The sequence below is a fragment of the Mastigoproctus giganteus genome, chromosome 9 (assembly GCF_048544385.1).
Source record: "Mastigoproctus giganteus isolate SK-2022 chromosome 9, ASM4854438v1, whole genome shotgun sequence".
Lineage (NCBI taxonomy): Eukaryota > Metazoa > Arthropoda > Arachnida > Uropygi > Thelyphonidae > Mastigoproctus > Mastigoproctus giganteus.
In genome coordinates, this window is record NC_143583.1 from 105360166 (window position 1) to 105385964 (window position 25799).

General features: G+C 39.1%; 1 protein-coding gene across 3 annotated transcripts in view; it reads right to left on the reverse strand.

The window, feature by feature from the left end:
* Nucleotides 1-25799, reverse strand: part of Noa36 (zinc finger protein 330 homolog Noa36) — a 301471-nt gene that overhangs the window by 221911 nt on the left and 53761 nt on the right. For 2 of the 3 annotated variants that reach the window (XM_090382073.1, XM_090382072.1), the window contains exon 3: nucleotides 14048-14067. The exons of the other annotated variant lie outside the window; for it this stretch is intronic. In XM_090382073.1, the coding sequence (XP_090238199.1) occupies nucleotides 14048-14067 (20 nt within the window). The remainder of the gene's footprint in view (nucleotides 1-14047; nucleotides 14068-25799) is intronic. 3 annotated transcript variants of the gene reach the window in all.

The following is a 25799-nucleotide window of genomic DNA, read 5'->3' on the forward strand; positions in this document are numbered from 1 at the left end:
GATTAGCAGAGGGCCCACACGGTGTGCACCCCCATGCAGCACAACATCGCTTCACAATAAATGTGTGGGCAGGTACGGTCGGTGACTGCTTAGTCGGCCCATACCTGTTACCACCCCGCATGAACTCCGCTAAATATCGGATCTTTCTTGAACAAGTTCCACCAGGGTTACTTGACGATGTTCCAGCAAATGTGAGACGCAACATTTGGTTTCAACATGACGGGGCGCCTGCCCATTATGGAAGGTGTGTTCTTGACCATTTGAGCAGGCGTTTTGGGTGTCGATGGATTGGTCGTGGTGGACCTGTTGCCTGGCCCCCCACGCTCACCTGATTTATTGAGTCTTGATTTCTTTCTGTGGGGGGGTCCTCAAATGAATCGCCTGTGGAGACGGAAATGGATCTCGTAGCGAGACTCGTCTGTGCTGCTGCTACTGTCAAAGAAACTCCAGGTGTATTCAACTGTGTCCGTCAATCCATGCTGTGTCGGTGTCACGCATGCATCGCGTCCCGTGGTGGAACCTTCGAGCATCTGTTGTAACATCATGAAATGCATCATTCTCGTACTCCATTGTTAATATTATGTCAAATAAAAGTTTGCCACTAATTACTGTCTTGTGTCATTTCTGCTTCTTGTGCTTCTGCTACTACTTTCCCGTGACGTTTCCGGTTATGGGTTCCTATGCAATTCACATTCCTTTAGATGTTACCTACCTCCCCTAAACGTTTGTACCAATATTTTTGAGACACCCTGTATATATATAATTTGTACATATTATGAATTTCAATTTTGTTTATAGTTATATTATTGTAATAACTATCATATAACATGTTTTTTTAATATTAGATATACATATATACAGAGAGAGAATCGGATCTAACAGGCAGAAAATTGAGCAGGGGTGCCACAAAATAAAATAAATTGCTTAGGGGTGCCATTATTAAAAAAAGGTCAAAAACCACTGACCTACGGGAATGAAATTTCACATGTTAGTTACTGAATATGTAGACAACTTATGTTAAAAATGGCATTTCCTACTAATGTTTTATCTAGGTCAGAGTAGTAATTTTTTGATACCCCCCTCGTATACACTTGCCAGCCTTGCCCCTAATGCTTTTTCAGATGCTATAAGTGTAAAGTGTGTAAAGGCACATAAGTGTAAAGTGTGTTAGTGTCAAGTGGCACCAGGGGATCCCCCATCTCCACGTAATATACATTGTCAAATGAAGCATTAAACTGTTGAGGCCAGAGATTTAGAAGTGTGTGGGAATTGTATAAGTGTAGTGTCGTGTATTGTTGTTCATCTGCCCATTTAGCCACTGGACCCAACATTGGGGCCCAACATTGCCCACACTTAGCCCCATGGAGGCAGACCAGATACCCCATAGTTTTAAAGTTTTACTCTGGCAGGCCCTGCCACCTAATTTCTTGAGATTCAGTGGCTAGGACCTAAAAATAAATCTCATTCGGTACTTGGTGGGGTTAAGGCAATTGAAGTAGAAAGGCCAAATGGGATTATAGTGAACGCAATTAAATTTAGTCGTTATTAAATTTTTGCAACTTATGTGGGGTATACGCTAGCATGATGGGTACAGTGAAGGGAGACTGAAGGCTGGGGGGAAAAAGACAGAAATATGGAGACAACAGAGAAGGCAACCTCAGATGATCAGTGGGACAGGCCCATGCCCCACCAGGAGAAGAGAGGGGCGGCAGAGAGGGGACAGAAAAGACCACCACCGGGGAGAGGAGAGAAGATAGGACCATGGAAAAGAACATGGCTTGAGAGCTAAGGTGGCCAGCAGCAAAGCTGCAGTTATTCTTCAGTCATACGGTTTTCCCATTTGGGATATCACTCATGGGACTAGGTCCCGTCCAGTTCAGTCAAGTCAGTAGAGTCCGGTGTTGATAGATGTCAAGTCCGGTGGTTTGTCACTGTTGATCAAGTCCTGTCCAGGACTTTATAGTGTAGTGTCAATTCTGGGTTCCGTATCAAGTGCAGGGATCAGGATACATCAGGGCCGGATTACATTCGAGGATGACAGATTGTCTGCTGAGGTTTCTGGAGTGAGGAGAAGGCGTTCTTTCCCTGTTCTGGGTGCCTTTGTCACAGCAGGTTGCCGGTCGCTATCAAGGTTGTTGAACTGTAGCCGGTTCTGGTGGAGTTTGCTGGTTCCAGTTACGGTCCAGTCCCTTGCTTGGTCTGTGCAGTCACTTGGAGTTGCATCCCAATCAGGTTTGTCTGTTTCACTTGTGAGTCATGCTAGTCCACAGTTTCACCAGTGAGGGGCTATATCTGTGCATCATTCTTGCAGGCTGTTGCTTTGTGTACAATTGTGCAGAGCATCTGTCAGTTGTCAGTGCTGATTGGTTTCATGCCATCCAGTTCTGGAGGTTATTATCCACTACACAGTTCTTGTCATTTGTTTGGCATGTTCAATTGTTGCGTGTACACTCAGTTGCGCTCCATCGCAGTGAGCACTTGTCTTCTTGCAAAGAGCTCTTGGGCGTAACAGGAGAAAGCCTGGTACTCCTCTTTTGTATCCAGTACATGGTGCTCCTGTCCTCTGCGACAATATAGGATCTTTGTTATCAGGATGTTGTTGAGGTTGTCATAAAGCTGGCACAATCACACATTAAAAGTTGCCAGCTCTCCAGACCGCTGCAGACGCAGGTAGGGTCCTCTTCAATTCCCAAAAGGGATAGTTTGGCATTTGTGGCACTGTCCGGTGAGCAGGTATGCTGTGTAGAGGTGAGTTAAAGCCAGGTTGGGGCTAGGGTACACCCGGCCGATGTCGGGTATTCTCTAGAGCAAAGTTTCCGGCATCCCCCCAATACTTCTCTTTCAGCCCATGCACGGTACCAAGTACTATAGGTTTTGATACCTTTCGTGTTTGGGGTTTCCATAAAAAAAAAAAAATAAATAAATAAACTTTCTGGTTATCTCCTCTGTATGGGAGTTTGCCCATCTGTCCTGCCACACCTGCAGCAGGGTGAGCATAGAGCCTCTTCTTTTCAGTGGTGTGGTTATTTGCTGGGTCAGTTGTATGTCTGAAACAGATTCTTGAAGTGCCCTTTGCCAGGTGGTAGAGTAATCCTTTCCCCACAATCTCTAGGTCAAGGGGGAGAACTCCGGTCAGGACTTGCAAGGCATGGGTACTCACCATGCTGCAGGTGCAAGAAATAATTAGTGGATCGAGCTTTGGGCTGAGTCGATGTTACATCAGTTGGCTGCAGTGGTAGCTTGTGATACCATATGCCAGAGGTGTATGTGATGATGGGCATGAATACAGCTTTATAGAAGATATGTAGCGTACGCTGGCCAAGGCCCTACAAGTCACCCTAGCAACGAGAGCAGCGTATCTTCTGATCTTGGTTCGGATGTATTGTAGGTGGTCTTTGAAGGATAGGTTGTGGTCTAGGATAACTCTTAAATACTTGAGTTGTTTGGAGAATTTAACTGTCGTCTGATTTATCTTAATTTGAGGGGGGTCATTGTAGGTCCAGGTTCCCTTCAGTAGGGTTGAGTTGGTTTTTTCCAGTGATATTCTCAGGTGATTCTGTTTTGCCAAGTTTTGTAGTAGATCCAAGGTCAGGTTTGCGGATTCTTCCAGTTTTGCCCTTGAGTTCGCCAAGACCAAGAGAATGAGGTCATCGGCAAATGCCTGGGCATCCACTTCTCTGAGGTCTGAGACTAGGAAACTGTTCAAGATGACATTCCATAAGAATGGTTCCAGGACCAAACCCTGCTGGGCAGCCCCGATGAATTCTTCTAGAGGGTCTGATAGGGCACATTCACTACTATAGTTCTGTTGGATAGGTAGTTTTGTATGGTCTGGTAGAGGTTGCTGGGAAGGTTTGTCACTCTGAGTCTCACCAGAATGCTCAGCCACCAAAGGGTGTCGAACACCCTGGCGAAGTCCACAGAGATCACGAGGAAGTATTTTGTGTTGCAGTTCTCCACCTTCCCCGGGAGGTGCTGGTGGGCATCTACGGCAGAGTGACCCTGTCGAAAGCTGAACTGGTTGGGCATTGTTAGTCCTGCAGTATTGTAGTGGTTTTGGAGTTGAGCATGTAACAGGCACTGGAGGAGCTTGCTGGCCACTGAGAGAAAGGCTATAGGCCTGTTATGAGTCTGGGAGGATAGGTGGCTTGGAAGGATTTTTTTAGCATGAGTTTGATGTCGGCAACCTACCATGGTTTTGGAAAGCTACCTGCCTGAAGGCATTTGTTGTAAAGATTTAGCATCAGGTCAGGGGCGTGTTCCACTGTTTTTTTTTTTTTTTTTTTTTGATGATTTTCCATTCTAGCAATCCAGCCCTGGGCATTTAGTTCCTCTGATAGTTGACGTGGGGGCTCCAATGCCAGGTTATTACAGGTCATGTTTCCCTGGCACATTTTCTTCTGCTCATCCATCTGCGGTTGACCAGCGGTCGAAAGACCACATCCGGAACATTGTTTATGGTGCTTTCCCAGTTTGTAGTAGTCACCTTGATCTTCTCTGGCTTAAAATCTCTCTACCTCACTGTGTCAAATTCATCTGTTGTCTCTACCGTTCTCCCAACTCGACTAATCACTTGGAGCTCTTTGACTTCCTCTCGTTGCAACTTGACTTTCTCCAGTCCAACTCTCCTAACAGTGAGGTAATTTTCCTTGGTGATTTTAATGTTCACAACCCCAGCTGGCTTCCGTTTTCTAGTCACACCGACCCAGCAGGTCGAGATGCTGAGGCTTTTGCAATTACTAATGACCTAGCACAGATTGTTCATTTACCTACAAGAATACCGGACAATCCTAATCATACAGCCAATACACTTGATCTTTTTCTCACAAACAACCCTTCTAAGTACACGGTCGAAGTGAGAGCTCCTTTAGGCACTTCAGATCACAACTTGGTGATTGTCTCTTCTCCAATGGAACCTTTATCTCAAGGCTATTCCCAACCTCGTGTTGTTTGGCATTACAAGAATGCAAAATGGGATGACCTGCGAGACTTCTTTTCTTCTTTTCCTTGGTCGGATTACTGTTTCAAAACTTCTGATGTCAACGTTTGCTCAGATCGTGTCAGTGAAATTATTCTTGCAGGAATGGAATCCTTTATCCCACACTCCACTTTAAAATCTCGTCCTTTATCTAAACCTTGGTTTTCCAATAAATGTGCTAAGGCTCTCCAAGAGAAGAATGTTGCATATCGTAATTGGCTTGTTTCTAATTCTTCAGTTTCATTTTCTGCCTACGCCAAAGCTCACAACAATTGTAAAGCAGTTATTAATCAGTCCAAACTAGAGTTTGAACAGGCTAAGAGTAGAAAACTTGCTTCTTGCCCTAATGGTAGCCGGGCATTCTGGTCTCTTGCCAAAGCTATTGGCCGCAACTTTTGCCCATCTCTGCTCCCACCTCTGTCCAAACCAGATGGTTCTGTTGTCACTTCAGCTAAGGATAAAGCTGACCTGCTAGTATCCCATTTTTCTTCCAGCTCATGTATTAATGATCTTGGTAAAACACCTCCCACCATTCCCAACACACTCCATTCAATGCCTCCTGTGGTCTTCCGTCAAAAGGATATCAGAAGGATTTTGATGAATCTCGATGCTAAGAAAGCTCCAGGTCCTGATGGTATTTCTCCACTTGTTCTCAAAACCTGTGCTCCTGAACTTACTCCTATTCTTTGCCGCCTTTTTTCACTTTCTTATTCTAAAGGTGTTTTTCCTTCTGCTTGGAAATTTGCTCATATCCAGCCAGTTCCTAAAAAGGGTGACAAATCCCTCCCATCCAATTATCGTCCCATTGCAATTACTTCTACTCTTTCTAAAGTAATGGAGAAATCAATTAACCGCCAACTCTTAAACTACCTAGAAACCTTCCGTCTGATCAACGATCACCAGTATGGATTCCGTCAGTGTCGATCCACTGGCGATATTCTGGCTTATGTTACCCATTTATGGACTAATTCAATGGAAAGGTTCGGTGAAACACAAGTAGTTGCTCTTGACATCTCAAAGGCTTTTGATCGTGTTTGGCATAAAGGTCTTCTAAACAAGCTTCCATCTTATGGTTTGCCAACTGTTTTTAGTAATTGGTTATCCAGTTTTCTCTCTGATCGCTCACTGAGGGTGATGGTTGATGGCTCTCTGTCTTCTAACTTCTCCACTAATGCCGGTGTCCCCCAAGGTTCAGTTCTTTCACCCACTCTTTTCCTCTTGTATATCAATGACCTTCTTCCATTGACTGGAAATCCTATCCATAGTTTTGCCGATGATAGCACATTGCATTCAACTTTCCATTTTGAGAAACCTTGTCCTGCTCAATCAGCTTCAACCTCTCGAAAATCTGCTACCAATTCCTTAAATGCCGATCTTCAGGTAATTCTCCAGTGGGGCAAAGACAACTTAGTTGATTTCAACCCTTCTAAAACTCAGTCTTGTCTTATATCTCGCAAAAAGGATTCTTCTGCTCCTATGCTTATCTTTAGTGACACTCCAATTTCTAGGCAAAAGGTTATATCTCTTTTGGGGATTACCCTGACTTCTAATCTCTCTTGGCACAAGCACATTACAAATATTGCTTCCTCTGCATCTAAAAAACTTGGTTTTCTCTTTCGCTCTCGGCGTTACTTTTCTTCCAAACAGCTGCTCACTCTGTATAAATCGCAAATCCGCCCTGCCATGGAATATTGTTCCCACATCTGGGGTGGTGCCCCCAAAACCTCTCTCAAGCTTCTTGATTCCATTCAGAAGAGGGCAGTTAGGTTAATTAATGATTCATCTCTAACAGAGTCTCTCCACTCGCTGTCTCATAGACGTACTGTTTCTGCTGCATGCCTCTTCTACAGATACTTCCATGGGCACTGTTCTTCTGAATTAGCTTCTATAATTCCCGCTCTCTCTTTCAAAACAGTCTGAACACGTGCCGCCACCAGCCAACATCCATTTACTGTCCAACTTCAAACCCACAGAACCAACTTTTCATCTTCCTCATTTATTCATTCAACTGCCGTTTTCTGGAACAACCTTCCTTCATACGTATTTCCTGAAAATTACAATCTACAGAAGTTCAAGTCCAATGTCAACAAATATCTTCTTTCGTCTTCTCAATCTCCAACCCAAGCACGGTACTAAGTACTATAGGTTCTAATACCTCTCGTGTTTGGGGTTCACATAAAAAAAAAAAAAAAAAAAAAAATTCTAATTGCTTCAACCCCCCCCCCCCCCGAGCTTATTTGTGGTGAGCTTCTAGACCCCCCCTCCCTCCCCAGGGGTTTCTCAGTGGCATATAGGGGGAAGACTGAAGACTGCAATTAAAACAAACACACCTTGACCTTGTGTTTTAAGCTGTTGTAAGTAGGTGGTGCATGGCATCTGCCATAGAGTTGCCCTGCTTAAAAAAATTTTGATTGTTTGAATGTAATCCTGCTTCTTGTTGTATTGAAATAATCTATTATATATTAATCTTTCATATATTTTCCCTAGTACAGGAAGTAGGACTATTGGTCTAAATGATTTAGGATCATTAGGGGGTTTCTCAGGGTTTTTAAGAATTAGTCTTAGTTTTTTCCATATTTTTGGGAATATTCCCTCTATCATACAGTTGTTATATAAGTCTATTAATTTGTTAGGTGCTATTTTTTGATTATTTCAACCTCCAAGAGGTCATAACCTGGGCATTTATTGTTCTTTGTTTTGGATAGTGCTATTTCTAATTCTTCTATAGTAAACAGGGGTTCTATATTGGCATTATCATGATCAGTATTTTCTTTCGTTATGTCAATCTCGGCAGGGGAATAATTGGACAATGGAGTTTGGAATTGGACAGTGAATGGTGCTGATTGCTTGTAGCACATGTTCAGACTGATTTGGAAAAGAGTGGGAGAATTACAGATACCAGTTCAAAACAGTACCCATAAAAGTATCTATAGAATAGGCATGCAGCAGAAACTGAACATCTATAACACAGAGAATGGAGAGAGTTTGTAAGAAAGGGGGTGATTAATTAACTTGACTGCCTTTTTTTTTTTTTGAAAGTGAAGGAACTTGAGAAAGGTTTTGGGGGCACCACCCCAGATATGGAAACGATATTCTATGGTAGGGAGGTTTGAGATTTGTATAGAGTGAACAATTGTTTGGAAGAGAGGTAACGGAGAAAAAAAGAAACCCAGTTTCTTTTGTAAGTGCAGAGGAAGCAATATTTGTGATATGCATATTCAAGAAAGATTAGAAGTCAGGGTAATCCCTAATAGAAACAGGTTCTTATCTAGAAATATGAATGTCATTGAAGATGAGCAGAGAAGCAGTAGACTTTTGTGAGAAATAAGACAGGACTGAGTTTTAGAAGGATTGATGTTTTCTTCTCCCCATCAGAGAATTACCTGGAGATCACCATTTAAGGAATTGGTAGTGGATATTTTAGAAGTTAAAGTTGTCTGTGCAGTGAAAGGTTTCACAAACTAGAATTTAGAACATAGTATACTATCATCAACAAAACTATGAATAGAATTTTCAGTCACTGGAAGATGGTTGTTAATATTCAAGAAGAAAAGAGTGGAAAAAAGAACAGAAACTTGGGGGAAGTTATAAGACAGCTATTTACTGTCACCCAAGTGACAGCCAGAGAGAAAACTGGATAGGTAATTGCAAAAAAGACAGTAAACCATAAGTTGGGAGCTTGTTTAAAAGACCTCTATACCAATCTAAGTGTGGTCCAACTGCTTGTTTTACTAAACCAAACTTTTTCCATCAAAATTCTCCAAAGAGGAGTGACATAAAGCAACATATCAAGAGTGGATTGACACTGATAGAATCCATAATGGCAATTGTTAATCAGACAGGTTTTGAGACAATGAGCTGGCAGTTGATGTATTTTTGCATTACTTTGGAAAAGATTACAGGTAAGTGCAATGACATGATAATTCGAAGGGAGGAATTTGTGACCCCTTTTTTAAGGACTGGCTGGGTATGAGCAAATTTCCAAGCAGAAAGAAAAATATCAGTGTAATAAGAAAGTGTAAAAAGGTGTTACAGAACAGGAGCAAGAGAAGCATAGGTGCTTTGACAAGCAGAGATATGCCATCAGGATCTAGAGTTTTATTTATTGCTCCATTTTCTAGGAATATATCCTGAGTGTTAACTGGGGTATACCTGTACATGACATCGAATTATTTTTTGCATCCAGTTCCTTTGTCACTGCATCACAGCATCCAACCAAATTGTTCAGACAAGATCTCTGCTTAATAAACCCATGCTGTGAGTGAAATTTAACTACATTCCTGTGTAGATGGCTCTGAATCACTTCTTTAACCAGTAATTGCATTATTTTCCTAGAACAGAAGTTAAGCTATTAGGTCTGTAATTACTCATTGACTACCTTAGTGAACTGGGGATACATTTGCAAATCCAGTATACAGAGACCTCTCCTGAATCCAAATATGCTCTGATAGTTATAGCTAAGGATTTGCTTACTTCCTTTGCTATTTCCTCTTAATATAATTGGATAGATCATATCCACTGCAGGTACCTTTTTTTATGTTTAACTTTGACAATTTCTCTTCCACTTTCTTCTCAATTATTACAAAATCATTTAGCTCCCTGTTAGAGTTTGATAAACTTCTGGCTTCTTTTCCCTAAAGAATTCCTCAGGTGCGAATACAGATGCAAAATACCTATTCAGTTTGTCAGCAACCTGAACAGGATCATCAGTGTCAAACAATCAACATCAAGCAGACTAATGTGATTAAAATCCTTCTTCTACTGTTAATATAAGTAAAGAAGTCTTTGCTGCTTTTCTTTGCAGTCTTTGCCAAGGATTTCTCATAATCCTTGGAGGCAGACAAGCCAGTGCCTTGCCTTGCATAACCTCCTTTGTGACTTGATTACTGATTACTTTATATCTACCACAGGCTTCTGTTCATCTGATAATTTATATGCATTTTTATTCTCTTCCATGTATCTCATTAGATCCTCTGGCATCCATTTAGGTGTCTTAGCCTTGAACAGTATTTCTTAGTTGGTATGAAAAGCCCAGCAGCTTCTATGTTTATTTCTCTGAATGCTTCCCATTTAGAAATTGTTGTTGAAAATTTAAACTATTTGAGACCACTGTATTCTCCTTTATGAAAAATCAAAAACTCTTCCCCTTACCCGTGATGGTAATTATATATTTAAGTAAATCCCACATCAATACTCTGTGATAACTGCCATCTAGTGGTTCTTTTATCTGTAGATTCTTAATGCATGAAGAATCATTGCTGATAAACAGATAAAGAATATTGCTCTCTCTCTTGTTGCCTCTCTAACGTGCTACTTAGAAAACGGTCATCCAATAAAACCACAAAAGTCTTGCTAGTGTTTGAGTGACCAAACCACAAGTTCCAGTCAATATCTGAAAAGTTAAAATCACCCATTAAAAGACATTCTGATTTACAGGTTAGTTTGTTATTGTTATTTGGTTTTTAGGAGCATTAGCAACTAAGGCCATATTGCTCCGGGAATATGCGGTGATCATTCCCTGATCTTTCCGCATCCCCGTATTTGGTGGTGACGGGATCGAACCCCAGTCTAATCAAGAAGCGTGCGTTACACACTGCTGCTTCTTCCCACCTGGCTACGGAGGCGCCACTCTGATTTACAGGTCCACTCTACACTGAGTGCATAGAAATTATGGGATACCTATCTAGTAATGGATAGGCCCATCTTTCGCCCGGATCTGGGCAATCACATTTTTATTATTACTATTATTAGATGTATGGTGCAAGGAAGCCTGAGGCTTATGGTGCACCAGCCAAAAAAAAATTTCTGAGTTACCCTGAGAGAGAGAGAGAGAGAGAGAGAGAGAGAGAGAGAGAGAGAGAGAGAGAGGAGTAGAAGGAAATCACCAAGAAAGAGAAGAATGATTATATCCAGCTGAGGAACCTGGGTGTGCCAAGCCCATACTCACCAGATGTGAGTCCATGGGGTTGGCGAGGTGTTGAGTCCACTAGTTCACGAAAGTGTTCCACAGATATTTCCATCCATGCTTGATGCACCGATGTCCATAATTCCGTCACATTCCTGGGTGGAGGATTCAAAGCTCGAACAGACCTTTCCACAGCATCCCAAAGATGTGCCACAGGGTTCATGTCCGATGAACAGGGAGGCCATTCCATGGTGGTAAAATCTGTGGAATGCTCTTTGAACCATGTTCTAGTTACCACAGCTCTGTGGGGAGGTGCATTGTCTTGCTGGAAGAGTCCATTGTCCTGTGGGTACACAACAACCATGAAGGGATGCATATGGTCTTCAAGAATGGGCACATAACCTTGACCATTCAGAGATGCGTCTAGACGTACCAGAGGTCTCAACGTGTGCCAGTTGAACATGCCCAAGATCATTACCAACAGTCCACCTGCCTGAACAGTTCTTTGTTGACATGCAGGTGCATAGCTACACGTGGTTTCCACTAGATATGCACCCTCCCTTCTGCTTCAAATAACTGGAAACGGGACTCATAAGACCAGGAGACCCGCCCCAATCATCCAAGGGTCCAGTGCCGATGTTCTTTAACCCAGTTGAGGCATAGAGTCCTGTGTCGTGGTGTTAGCAATGGGATTCTCGTGGGTCGGCGCTCCCATAACCTATTGTGGCTAATGATAGCCTGATGGTCTTGGTGGAGATGTTTCTGGCACCTCCCTCATTGAAGTCGGAGGTGATTTGCACCACTATCCCTCTCTGGTTGGCTGAAACAATGCGAGACAGACATTGATGGCCACGTTCATCCACCACCTTTCTCCGCCCACAGTGCTGTTCATGATGAGATGTTATTCGGGAAATGGTGTATTCCCAATAAACCCTTGATACTGTCGAACAGGGATAGTGCAATTTCTGTACCACCTCCACGATAAAGTAATCCATGCGTTGGGTACCCACTATCATTCCTCTTTCAGAGTCGGTTAACTCACGACATTTATCCATACTGACATCAAGTTAACGTCTACATGAATGCAATGATGCAGTATACCTATATACCTGACAAGCGGTGGGTTCGTCCACTAGTGAGAGGAGTGACAGTGTCGCATTGTCAAGGAACCCCATGAATTCTGTCCTTTCGGTGCATTACTCTGTATAGTACTTCATTGTACTTATCACGGTCATTTGCCCACGTCAACTGAATGCACTGCATCAGATTTTATGTGCTTCTTAACAGTGACCAAGGAACTGGATACAAAAAATAATTTTGATATCATATACTTGGATTATATACTTAGAACAGATGTTTAGAACACTTTATCAACTGTGAAAAGTAGACAACTTAATAAAAGAAATGTAAAATATGAATCTCGATATACTGGGAATAGCAGAACAAGGTGCGCAGAATCAGGAATATTTGAAAAGGGTTCAAAATTGTTTTCAAATAGAACAGACACGAAAATGGAGTTGGTATAATAATGAAAAAGGAGATTGCAAAATCTGTAATAGGTATCTGGGCCATTTCAGACAGAATAATGATGATAAAATTAAGAGGAAAGCCTTTTGACATAAATATAACACAAATATATGCCCCAACAGCAAGTTATATTGATGATGAGGCATATCAGCTTTATGAGCAAGTACAAGAAGCTTTGAATATGACACAATGCATAGAAGTAACCATTGTTATGGGAGATATGAATGCCAAAGTAGGGGGAAAACAGAAGAAATGGGAATAGTAAGAAAATATGGAACACAAGAAACAATAGGGAGAAAGTCTGCTACAGTTCTGCAAAGAAAATGAGCTCTGCATAATAAACACATTTTTCCAACAACCACAAAGAAGGTTCTATTCATGGAAAAGTCCTAGAGATGTCATAAGGAACCAGATTGACTATATCTTAATAAACAAATGTTTCAGCTTGCAGATGATATAATGGTTGGCAGGGTGGTTAACAACAGTAATAACAGAATGCTACTGCAACAAGATCTAGAAAAATTAGGTTGAATTTAAAATTTTAAGAAAAATTTAATATTGTACAGAAGGTGGCTTGCATCCTTGTGGAAAGGATGGGAGCCAGCCAGCCAGCCAGAAGATTTCAGGTGACTTTTGCTGGCTGGTTATCAAGACTAGTCATATGACAACACATCACTAACCACGCAAACCAAAACAACATACCCAATTGGCTTTGCAGATATGCTAAACACAAAAACACAAGGCAGATTTCAAGGAATCCTGTGGAATTGCTCTAATAAAGGTATATAAATGTCTGTTACACATAGCATTCACCATATTCAAATTCTGTATTCCCCATGTCAGTGTCACCACATTTCTGATATCCCTTATAATATCTACATTTTATGACAACCAATACTTCAAATCATCAAATTTATTTTCTATGCTCTAGGCATTAGTATACACCACAAGTATGTGTATACCTCCTTTTGCTCTTAGTAACTCTATCACAGCACACATATCTGCTTGTCACACAAGGATATCCAGCAGACCTTGTAATCCCCCACACCTTGCTTTCCACGTTGTTTTATGTCCCAACAAAAGTACTACAAAATATGTGCGGAAATTTGCCTTTAGCCAGCGGATAGTTGATTGGTGGAACAGACTTTCATCTTTTGTTGTGGAAGTTAATAGCCTAAATAAATTTAAGGCTGAGCTGGACAGGCATTTAGAACGAATGGAGGGGTGAAATGGGAAGGTTTTTTTTTTTTGGCTGATGCTGCATAAGCTTGCTTTCTTGCATCGTATGCCTCTACTAATGCTAATGCTTCTACAAGAATCAATTTTGTCTCTGCATTAATCTATGTATTCCCCCATAAAACTAGCAGTTTAACTGATCCACCTAACACTGCCTCAATAATATCATGAAATATCCTTCCACTTCTCTTATTTAAACATCTCTTGCTCTCTCTCTCTGATATGCTAAAAAAAAATTCTAGCTAAGTCTTACACACATCTTCAGAGCTGCAGCTTTCTCAATATTGCCTTATACCCATAAAGTGATTACTCACTTCTGCAATATACACCAGCTAATAACTTCAATTCATTTCTAATAATATAACAAAGAAAAAATAAATAAAAAAATTATATCCACTTACTTAGTACACTTGTCACACTCCTGAAATAAAAGAAAAATAATGATTCTTGGAGCCATTCAACCTGAAGTAATCATTACATTTTTCTTAATCATTAATGGCTTAACCAATATCAATGCTACTTAGCATTACAATGAACATGCAGTATCATATATGGTCTGGAATTATTAAATAGTATTAGAGAGATATCTGAATAAACGATTCAAGTGTTTCTATCTGGTGATTAACTGGACTTAACTGCATGATTTAAAACCAGTTACTTCGGAGAGCTTTATTGACTGTATCCTCTTTGTCAACGTAGTCCAGGGTATAAACTTAATTATTTTTGCCTAACAATTACCTCTACTTACTTTGAACTTTGGCATGGTCTATGCAGTAGAGGGCAAAAATTTAACATATACTAGGGCAGTGGTTCCCAAACATTGGTTCGCGAAAGTATTCCAGGGTATTCGCACAAAAAATTCTGTAATGGCATCTGCTTAGATTTACAGAGATATATTGTTGTAACCTACAAAATATAACTAATAATGAACAATAAAGTAAAATAAAATTAAATAAAAAGTAAACTGGCAAAGAAAGAAACCACATCTCCCACAGTTCCTTATAATTAGTTTACTGTCTTATAGTATATCATGTTAAATAAATGTTTTCCATACTAAATTTTTTTTCATTCTCCTTGAGAATGAAAAATTGTTATGTATAGGTACTTTTTTCTTCTTTTTTAGAACCTATAGCACTTAGTACTGTGCATGGGTTGAAGGTTCAAAAGATGAAAGAAGATACTTGTTAACATTAGACTTGAACTTCTGTAGATTGTAATTTTCAGGAAATATGTAAGAAGGAGAGTTGTTCCAGAAAACAGAAGTTGAATAAATAAACGAGGTAGAAGAAAAGTTGGTTTTGTGAGTTTGAACTTGGACAGTAAAAGTATGACTGGTTGCAGCATGGGTTCAGACTGCTTTGAAAGAGAGAGAGAGAGAGCAGGAATTACAGAAGCCAATTCAGAAGAACAGTGCCCATGGAAATATCTATAGAAAAGGCATGCAGCAGAAACAGAAAGTCTATGAGACAGAGTGGAGAGACTCTGTTAGAGATGAGACATTAATCAACCTAACTGCCCCCTTTTGAATGGAATCTACAGGCCTGAGAGAGGTTTTGGGGGCATTGCCCGAGATGTGGGAACAATATTCCATGGTAGGCCGGATTTGTGATTTCTACAGAATCAACAACTGTTTGGAAGAAAAGTAATGCCGAGAGCGAAAGAGAAAACAGTTTTTTAGATGCAGAAGAAGAAATATTTGTAATGTGCTTTATGCAAAGAGAGATTAGAAGTCAGGGTATGTTGCCTAGAAATCGAAGCATCATTGAAAATAAGCATAGGAGCAGAAGAATCATTTTTTTCAAGATATAAGACAGGACTAAGTTTTAGGACTGAAATTAAGTTATCTTTGCCCAACTGGAGAATTACCTGGAGATCAGCATTTATGGATTTGGCGGGGGATACTCAGAAAGTTGAATCTGTTTGAGCAGGGCAAGGTTTCTCAACCTGGACGGTGGAATGCAATTTTCTATAGTCAGCAAAACTATGGATAGGATTTCCGGTCAATGGAAGAAGGTCATTAATATCCATGAGGAAAAGAGTGGGAGAAAGAACTGAACCTTGGGGAACACCAGCATTAGCGGAGAAGTTAGAAGACAGAGAGCCGTATACTTGGACAGTAAAAGGATGTTGACTGGTTGTGGCACGTGTTCGGACTGCTTTGAAAGAGAGCAGGAATTATAAAAGCACATTATAGAATTATAGAACTGCAGTGAGCGATTAGAGAGAAAACTGGATACCCAATTACAAAAAACCCTACAAAAATATAGGATGGAAGCTTATTTAGAAGACCTTTATGCCAAACACGATCAAAAGCCTTTGAAATGTCAAGAGCAATGGTTTGAATTTTACCAAACTTTTCCAGTGAATTTGTCCATAGATGGGTAGCATAAGCCAGAATATCACCAGTGGAACGACACTGATGGAATTCATACTGGCAATCGTTGATAGATTTCCAGACAGTTTAAGAGTTGACGGTTAATTGATTTCTCCATTACTTTGGAAAGAGTAGAAGTAATCGCAATGGGACGAAAATTGGATGGAAAGGATTTGTCACCCTTTTTAGGAACTGGCTGGATATGAGCAAATTTCCAAGCAGAAGGAAAAACACCTTTGTAATAAGAAAGTGAAAAAATACGACACAAAACAGGAGTAAGTTCAGGGGCCCAGGTTTTGAGAACAAGTGGAGAAATACCATCAGGACCTGGAGCTTTCTTAGCATCAGATTCATCAAAATCCTTCTGATATCCTTTTAACGGAAGAACACAGGAGGCATTGAATGGAGTGTCCTGGGAATGGTTTGAGGTGATTTACCATGAGTTGGAAATAAAATAGGATGCTAGCAGGTCAGCTTTATCTTTGGCTGATGTGGCAACAGAACCATCTGATTTTGACAGAGGTGGGAACAGAGATGGGCAAAAATTGTGGCCAATAACTTTGGCAAGAGACCAGAATGCACAGCTACTATTTGGACAAGAAGCAAGTTTTCTACTTTTAGCCTGTTTGAAATCTAGTTTGGACTGATTAATAACTGCTTTACAAAGTACAAAGAATACTTAATAATAATTTTTATTATTATGCAATGTCGCTTATAAAAACGTAGTACCGGAAATATTTTATAATAAAAATTCAGAAATATTATACAATTTCATAGAATATAGGCTTAGTTGTTCGCATTAAAAATATTATGTTTAAAGGGGTTCACGAATCAAAAAAGGTTGGGAACCGCTGTACTGGGGCAACACGAAGATGTCTCTCAACATCACCTGATGTTGAGAGACAGATAGCGCTTAGTAACATGCGTGGATTGAAGGTTGAGAAGATGAGAAGATACTTGTTGATATTAGACTTAGATATTCTGTAGATTATAATTTTCAGGAAATATATGTAAAGGGAGATTGTTCCAGAAAATGGAAATTGAAGAAGAAGAAAAGTTGGTTCTATGAGTTTGAAGTTGGACAGTAAAGTCAGTAAAAGGATGCTGATGTGTTCAGACTGGTTTGGAGGAGAGAAGAGGAATTACAGAAGCCAATTCAGAAGAACAGTGCCCATGGAAATATCTGTAGAAAAAGTATGCAGCAGAAACACAACAGCCATGAGTCAGAGAACGGAGACTTGTAAGAAATGGATCATTAATTAACCTAATTGCCCTCTTTTGAATGGAGTCCAGAAGCCTGAGAAAGGTTATGGGGCAAGCTTATAGAGAATCAGCAAAAAAAAAATCCCTTCTCATTTCACCTATTCTTTCCCTCCAAAAGCTTGTCTAGTTGAACCTTGAATTTATTTAAGCTATCAACTTCCACAACAACAGATGGAAGTTTGTTCCAGCAATCAACCACTCACTGGCTAAAGGCAAATTTCCGCACATCTATTCTGTAACCATCTTTCCCTAATTTGAATTTATGTCCCATCAAGTGTGTCATCTGAGCAGGAGGAAGAATCCTATCAGCATTGAGCTTGCTCAAACCATTCAAAGCCTTAAACACTTCAATCAGATCACCTAGTCTCCAGACACTGCAATTTTCAGAACTGAAGCCTTATCTTTGCCCCATTGGAGAATTACCTGGAGATCAGCATTTAAGGAATTGGTAGTGTTTGAAAAGTTGAAACTGTTTGTACTGAGCAAAGTTTCTCAAACTAGAAGATGGAATGCAATGTGTCATCAGCAAAACTATGGATAGTATTTCCAGTCAATGGATGAAGGTCATTAACATACAAGAGGAAAAGAGTAGGAACACCAACATTAGTGGAGATTATAAGATGGAGCTGTCTACCATCACATGCAGAGAGAAACTAGATAACCAATTACGAAAAACAGTTGGCAAACCATAAGATGGAAACTTATTTAGAAGACCTTTATGCCAAACATGATCAAAAGCCTTTGAAATGCCAAGAGCAGCAGCTTGAGTTTCACCAAACTTTTCCACTAAATTTGTCCACAGATCGGTAACATAAGCCAGGATGTTACCAGTGGATCAAAGCTGACAGAATCCACATTGATAATCACTGGTGATAATTAGATTATGACAGAACCTGATTATATTGACCTGATGATAATTGGATTATGAATCAGTAGTCATAATCCAATTTTAATAATCAGGTTATGATCTTGGAACTGTACCGATCCGCAAGACATTCTAGTCATAATATTTTCAGGGAACCACATTGGAACATGCTCGGGGAATAGTCAGCAAATTACAAAAAATAAGCAAATTACATTATACCAACCTTTTCAACATAATTAAGAAATTATCTAAGTGACACCAAAGAATTTTCATCAAATATGACAGTATCTTACATTTTTGTGAAGGTACATATAATGCATCAAAAGCAATGATGCATTTATTGTATTGATACATCTTTAAAATTTCATAATTAAATTTAAAATTGCATTACGATTTAGTAAGTCAGCATAAAACTAGAGCTACAAAAATGGTTAAATAGTTTATAATTATACCTACAAGCCTAAATTAAAATCCTAATCTGAATGATTATAAATAAATCATAAGCTGATAAATTTCCACAAAAGGTTTAGGGCAGGGGTCGGCAACCTGCGGCTCGCGAGTCGCATGTGGCTCTTTTAGTATGTAACTGCGGCTCTAACTTTTACCTCATATGAAGCACAATTTGAAATGGAGTTAAGAGGACTTAAAAATCAAGGACATGTGGAGTGCAAGACTAAAATAAAATGCCTTAAAACTGAAATTGAGGATTTGGAGAGGCAAAAGGCTGCCCTTGCAATTCTACACAAATAAATGGCGATAGATGAGCTGAAAAAGCAAGACCAAATTGTGTTCGATGCGTGGATGCATAGTTTACTGGACACACAGTGCCTCCGTAGCCAGTTGAGCAGGAGCAGAAGTGCGTAGCACACGCTTCTTGATTAGACCGGGGTTCGAGCCGTGACCACCAAATACGGAGGATATAGAAAGGTCAGGGAATGACCACTGCATATCCCCACAGCAATATGGCCTTAGTTGCTAATGCTCCTAAAAACCAAACAACAACAACAACAACAACCGGACACATATATAAATTTGAATATATTTGCGTTTGAACTTCTCTCTGTTTTCAGTTCGACGAACTTCTGCAGACAAATATTTTTGAACATGAACTATATTAAAAAAAAAAATCAAGGAAAGGTCTAAACAATGCGAGTTTCTCAGCATGTTTAAAGATGAAAATTACGTCATACTCACCTGATGTTGAGAGACTCGCTCAAGAAGTTCAGCAGCAAAAGTCACATTAATTCATACCTAATTAAATGTTTGTTAAGTTTTTTCAGTATTAATAAATAACATTTCAAGAAAAGTATTTTTTCAATAAAACACCTTCCCACTCTATTCCATTTCTTAAATAACTAGTCCCCCCCTCCTGACAATCTGAAGACAATCTGAAGAGCTGAGGCTCTTCAGATTGTCTTTTTTTTTTTTTTTTTAAATTAGATCAAAAATGGCTCTTCACTCAAAAAAGGGTGCCGATCCCTGGTTTAGGAGGAGTAGCATCTTGCAGTGCCTGAAATTTATTTTAAAATTTCAGCCACTGGTGAGATTTATATTTTGAATTAATTTCTACAGATTGACAGAAAATAGGTCATGGCCCAGTGACTGGGAACCACTGGCACAAACCAGAAGCTGCAATTCTTACCTACCAACTTTTTCAGATTGTTTTATATTGAATATAGATTTACAATTAAACCATTATGACCCTACTTATATGTTTAGTTCAGAGACTGTCAGTCATGTGCTTAGTACACAGCAGCATGTTTAGAGTTTCTTTCTCTTGAACATCAGTTAACATACTAAAGGTTTTGTGCATTTATTCACTTGTAAATGATTGATTCTCCTAAGCAACTGCTTTTACACCCAGCATGTTAAAAGTAAAATGTTAACAGCCTTTTTTCCACCATTGTTCTTCTTGGAATAAGGATATGAAATAATTCAAAAGTGTTCGCTTTTGCAGCCACCTTTATTTTCAATATATTATGAACACAACTCTCAAAAATCCATTTTTTTATATTAAAAACATACATTTTTAATTAATTTTTTAAATACCTCTCCTCTGATGCTCTTTACAAATGCATATATTTCATAACATATTTTTTATTGCCCACATTTGGGCAATAAAAAATGTTATGAAAAAAAAAATATGTTATTTTGTTGAAAAAAAAAAAAAAAAAAAAATGTTATTTTCACTGACGACAAGTCAAACTTCAAAGAAACAAAAATATTTCACACTGCAGTCACTGGATCATATTATAGAGATACAAACAACCTCGTGATAGCAAGCATTTTCATTCGCTTGCTTCAGATCAAAGGTTATGCTAGCACTTGTCTTTTAGTGGGTGCTACAGATGCTATTTTTTTTTAATTCTTGCTTTAGAGCATGCAAGAAATCACAAAAGCTAAACAAAAACTTTCCTTATTATTTGTTTTTATGACCAAACATTTTCTATAGCAAAAGAATAATGATACAGATTGAAAATCAAATCAATAATGAAGGAATACTAAAAATTCATAGTGCCATCACTTTAATAGCTTTTTACTTTCAAATGTAAGTAGCTTTGGTGGAAATTTACCACCAAAGTGCCCAATAAGAGGTTAAAAATATTTCTGGAAATGTGCAGAGTGCCTATGTATTTATTTATTTTCTATAAGTGGTGTTTACTCCAAATATATCAGATGTCTGATATATGCTAATGCAGAAAAAAAAAATTGTTCCATTTAACAGGTGAACAAAGTGTTATTTATTCTCTGTCCAAAGCATCATCAGCCATTTCATGCCTTACAAATTGTTTATTAATTCACAAGAATCAACTGTTTTGTTACTAATTCACAAGAATCAAAGTATTATGCAAGAAACTGCGCATAATACATTGATTCTACACTTGTAAACAGTTTCATTACTTCAAATAACAATGCTAGGTGATGAAAAAAATAATTCCAAGAGATTAGTGATGCATATTCTGGAATGCGCCCTTGTATTTCCAAGTCTAATTACACATGAATTGTTATGAAGTGCATTTTAATGTACACAAGCATTACGGTTTACTACTAGTCAGTCAAAACAACTCTAACACAACACAAATTATTAACAATTCTTAAGTAGTTGTGTTTCGGCTTAGTATTGAGGAAGGGAGCAATTAGTAATGTTTCTGGATTCCACGTTGAAACCTATCATCAGTACAATAAAGAAAAAAGGAATGCCTAAACAATGTGTACAGGGAAGAAACTTCTCAATGCTATTCTTACTTCAATTCTTTGTGAACAATCACATTGTCTTTTCTCTCTTAAAGATCAAGTAGATTTGCATTTTGTATGGAAAAAAATATTAATCATTCGATTTAACAGCTGCACAGTGTTATTTATTCATCGCTAAAAACATCATTAGCCACTTACTGCCTATAACTTGTTCAATAAATCACTGTTGCACAGTACTTTGATACTGTACTTTTGCATTACTTTAAATATGAATAACTACACCAGGTAATGAAAGAAAGAACTGTTATTTCCAAGAGATTAGTATGCACAAGATGACATGTTCCCTTGTATTTCAAAGTCAGGAAAAGGAAAACAGGTTTGCAAAGAATTAAGAGAAGACTGACACTAATTAAACAACATGAATGGTTATGAAGCAAATTTTAATGTACATAAAAGGTTACAGTTTACCATTAGTTAGTCTAAACAACTCCAACACAATGCAACAGAACACAACACCACTATTTAACAACAGAACAATTCTTAAGTAGTTCTTTTGGCTTAGTACTGAAAAAGTAAACACCTGGTAATGTTTCCTAATTCAATGTTGAAAATTGTCATCAGTATAATCAAGAAAGAATGAACAATGAATAATGTTCATAGGGAAGAAAGAGCTTAATGCAATTCTTTCTTCATATAAATTCTTTATTAAAAATCATATAATGTTTTTCCCCTCTTAATCATTAAGCAGGTTTGCATTTTGTAGTTTGTCAATTTGACATCAATTATTATCAGTAATGGTAAATGATATAAGGAAAAAGGTTATTCCGCCGTAGCCTAGTGGTCAGGCACGCGGGTACATAATTACACATGCCTTGAGTGACCGGGGTTCAAGCCCGTGACTACTGAATACGGTGCTGTTTCTTGTATTCTGTCTATCTTGTGAACTCCTGACTGTTTGGTCGTCCCGGAGTATAAACAGAAAATTTATTTATTATTTATTCAGCATCAGCCAAAAAAAAAAAAAAACTATGTTTCATTCAAAAGCAGAAACATCATCTGTATAATGTTATATAAGCAGAGTGCCTTTCTATTATATTTTTGGTAGAAAATAATCTTCCTATTACTATAACATATCTTTATGCTGATCACTTATTGAGGAAAATGCTTCCTCAACAGAAATGAGCAGCAGCCTGGAAAACAAGATGCAGGGTATTTCAGAGACTGCTGGGACACATTGCGGTACAAGAAAACACATGGGTTGTGTTGGGTAGCTAAGAATAGGAACAGGTGCATGTATACTTGCGTATACATTAATGATAGGAGTTTGGTAAATAAATTTGAGGTATTGCTCAAAACATCAAAGGCAGATATTGTTGGGATAACAGAGACGTGGTGTCACACAGATATAAGGAATGCAAAACTGGAATGGAATTTTAGGAGTACAGTGTGTACAGGAAGGATAGACAGGATAGGAAGGGAGGAGGGGGTTCTGCTATTTTTTTTTTTTTATGAAAACCCCAAACACGAAAGGTATCAAAACCTATAGTACTTAGTACCGTGCATGGGTTGAAGGAGAAGTATGGGGGGAGGGGGATGCCGGAAACTTTGCTCTACAGACTAAACATGGGTTTCACCACTTCAAGCCTCCAATAAGCAAAGTGGTGGTACTTCACCGGTTGATATTAGTTAAGAAACGCATAAAATCCAAGGAAGTGAAGCCAGTCGACATCGGTGGACAGTGCAGTTGAATAAGTTTAGTGTGACATAAGCATTGGGAAATCAAAATTGTTATAGGCCTAATGACTCTGATGAGTATAATAAGAAACTTTACACGGAAATAGAGTAGGCCAGTAAATCAGAGCATCTTATAACGGGGGATTTTAATTTCCCAGATGTTGACTGGAATTTGTGGGTTCGTCACTCACACACTACCAAGGCTTTTGTGGATTTATTGGATGATTGTTTTCTACATCAGCATGTATGGGAGGCAACTAGAGGGGAGTAATACTCTTGATCTGATTATCAGTAGTGATACATCATGCATTAAGAATCTGCAGATAAAGGAACCACTAGGTGGCAGTAATCACAGTGGGCTCAAGCGGAATTTACTCAAAGAGATAACTACCATCGGGGTAAAGGGAAGGGTTTTTGTTTTCGTAAAGGCGACTACGGTGGTCTGAGACAGTATTTAAATTCTATACGGTATAACCAACTGATGACGTTACTAACAGCAAATTCAAAATAGGAAGCATTCGAAGAATTTATCTTGGAAGCTACTAGGCTTTACATACCAACTAAGAAATAGTGTTCAAGGTTTAGGCCTAAATGGATGCCAGATGAACTAATGAGACATATGGCAGAGAAGAAAAATGCATGGTATACATATAAATTAATGGGGGACATGGAAGCCTATGATAGATATAAGCTGGTCTGTAACCAAGTCACAAAGGAGATTAGGCAGGCAAACGCAGATGAGAAATATTTGGCAAAGAATGCAAAGAAAAACAGCAAAGAGTTCTTTACCTATGTAAATTCTAGAAGGAAAGGGATGAATCACATTGGTCCACTGGATATTGATGGTTCAACTGTTAGCATTAGCATTACAATTAGTAGAGGCATATGATGCAAGAGAGCAAGCTTATGCAGCATCAGCCAAAAAAAAAAAAAAAAAAACCACTCCCATTTCACCCCCTCCGTTCGTTCAAAATACCTGACCAGCTGAGCCTTAAATTTATTTAGGCTATCAACTTGCACAACAAGGGATGGAAGTTTGTTCCACCAATCAACTACCCCCTGGCTAAAGGCAAATTTCCACACATCTATCCTACATCTGCCTTAACTTAATTTGAATTTATGATCTCTCAGGTGATTATTCTGAGGTGATTATTCTGAGCAAGAGGAAGAATCCCATCAGCATTGAGCATGCTCAAACCATTCAAGGCTTTATACACCTGTATCAGATCATCTCGCAGGTGCCTAATTTCCAGACACTGTAATATTGCAAAACTTAAACCTTTCTTCGTAGGAGCAACCCTTTGTTCCATTCACTAATCTTGTTGCCCTTCTCTGTACTCGTTCCAGCAGCTCTACATACTTCTTGAAATGAGGCCTCCAGCCCTGTATACCGTACTCAAGGTGTGGCCTGACCATTGCCTTATACAAGGGAATAATCACCTCCTTATCCCTGCTAGAAAAATTCCTGTATATCATTGACAAGACACCATGAGCTACTCTTGCAGTCTGCACAGCTCAGAAAACTTCATATCTGCCTACACAATTACCCCTAATGTAGTAAAGCACAATGTAGTACTTTACATTTGTCAATGTTAAACTTCATTTACTGCCTCTCAGCCGATCTGCTCAACCTTTCCAGATCCTGTTGCAGCAGCATACTGTCAGTAGTGTCCTTAACCACCCTGCCAACCTTATCTTCTCCAAACTTGGACATTACGCTTGATATACCAACATTTATAAATAGAGAAAACAACAATGGACCCAAAACTGAACCCTCAGGGACTCCACTAATAACATCAGTCCACGATGAGCAGTGTCCACTGATTACCAATCTCTGTTTTCAGCCCCTCAACCATCCGTTTATCCATAGCAGCAATTTGCCTCCAATGCCAATGCTCCAATTTGTGCAGTAGTCTTCCATGTGAAACAGTATCAAAATCCTTTCTAAGATCCAAATATATAATATCAAAGTTATTCCCTGCATCCAGTTCTTTTGTGACTGCAACATAGTATCCATTCAAATTGGTCAGGCAAGACTTTCACTTTCGTTTATCCTCAAAAACGTCTAATCCACTTCCATCTCAGTTATTACAAAATCATCTAGCTCATCGCCAGAGTTTACTTCACTTCTGGCATTCCCCTTCCTGAATAACTCCTCATGTGGGAATGTATATGCAAAATACTCATTTAGTTTGTTAGCCACCTGAGCAGGATCATCAGCAGTTGAACCATCAATATCCAGTGCACCAATCTGATTCATCCCTTTCCTTCTAGAGTTTACATAGGTAAAGAACTCTTTTCTGTTTTTCTTTGCATCCTTTGCCAGGGATTTCTCAATAATCTGCCTTTGCCAGCTCCTTTGTGACTTGGTTACAGACCAGCTTATATCTATCACCCATTAATTTATATTATCCCATGCATTTTTCTTCTCTGCCACATGTCTCATTAGTTCATCTGAGATCCATTTAAGACTAAAAGTTGAACAATATTTCTTAGTTGGTATGTAAAGCCTAGTAGCTTCCAAGATAAATTCTTCGAATGCTTTCCATTTGGAATTTGCTGTTGGTAACGTCATCATTTGGTTCTACCGTATAGAATTTAAATACCGTCTCAGACCACCATAGTCGCCTTTACAAAAACAAAAACCCTCCCCTCAACCCCTGATGGTAGTTACCTCTTTGAGTAAATCCCACTTCAGCACACTGTGATCACTGCCACCTAG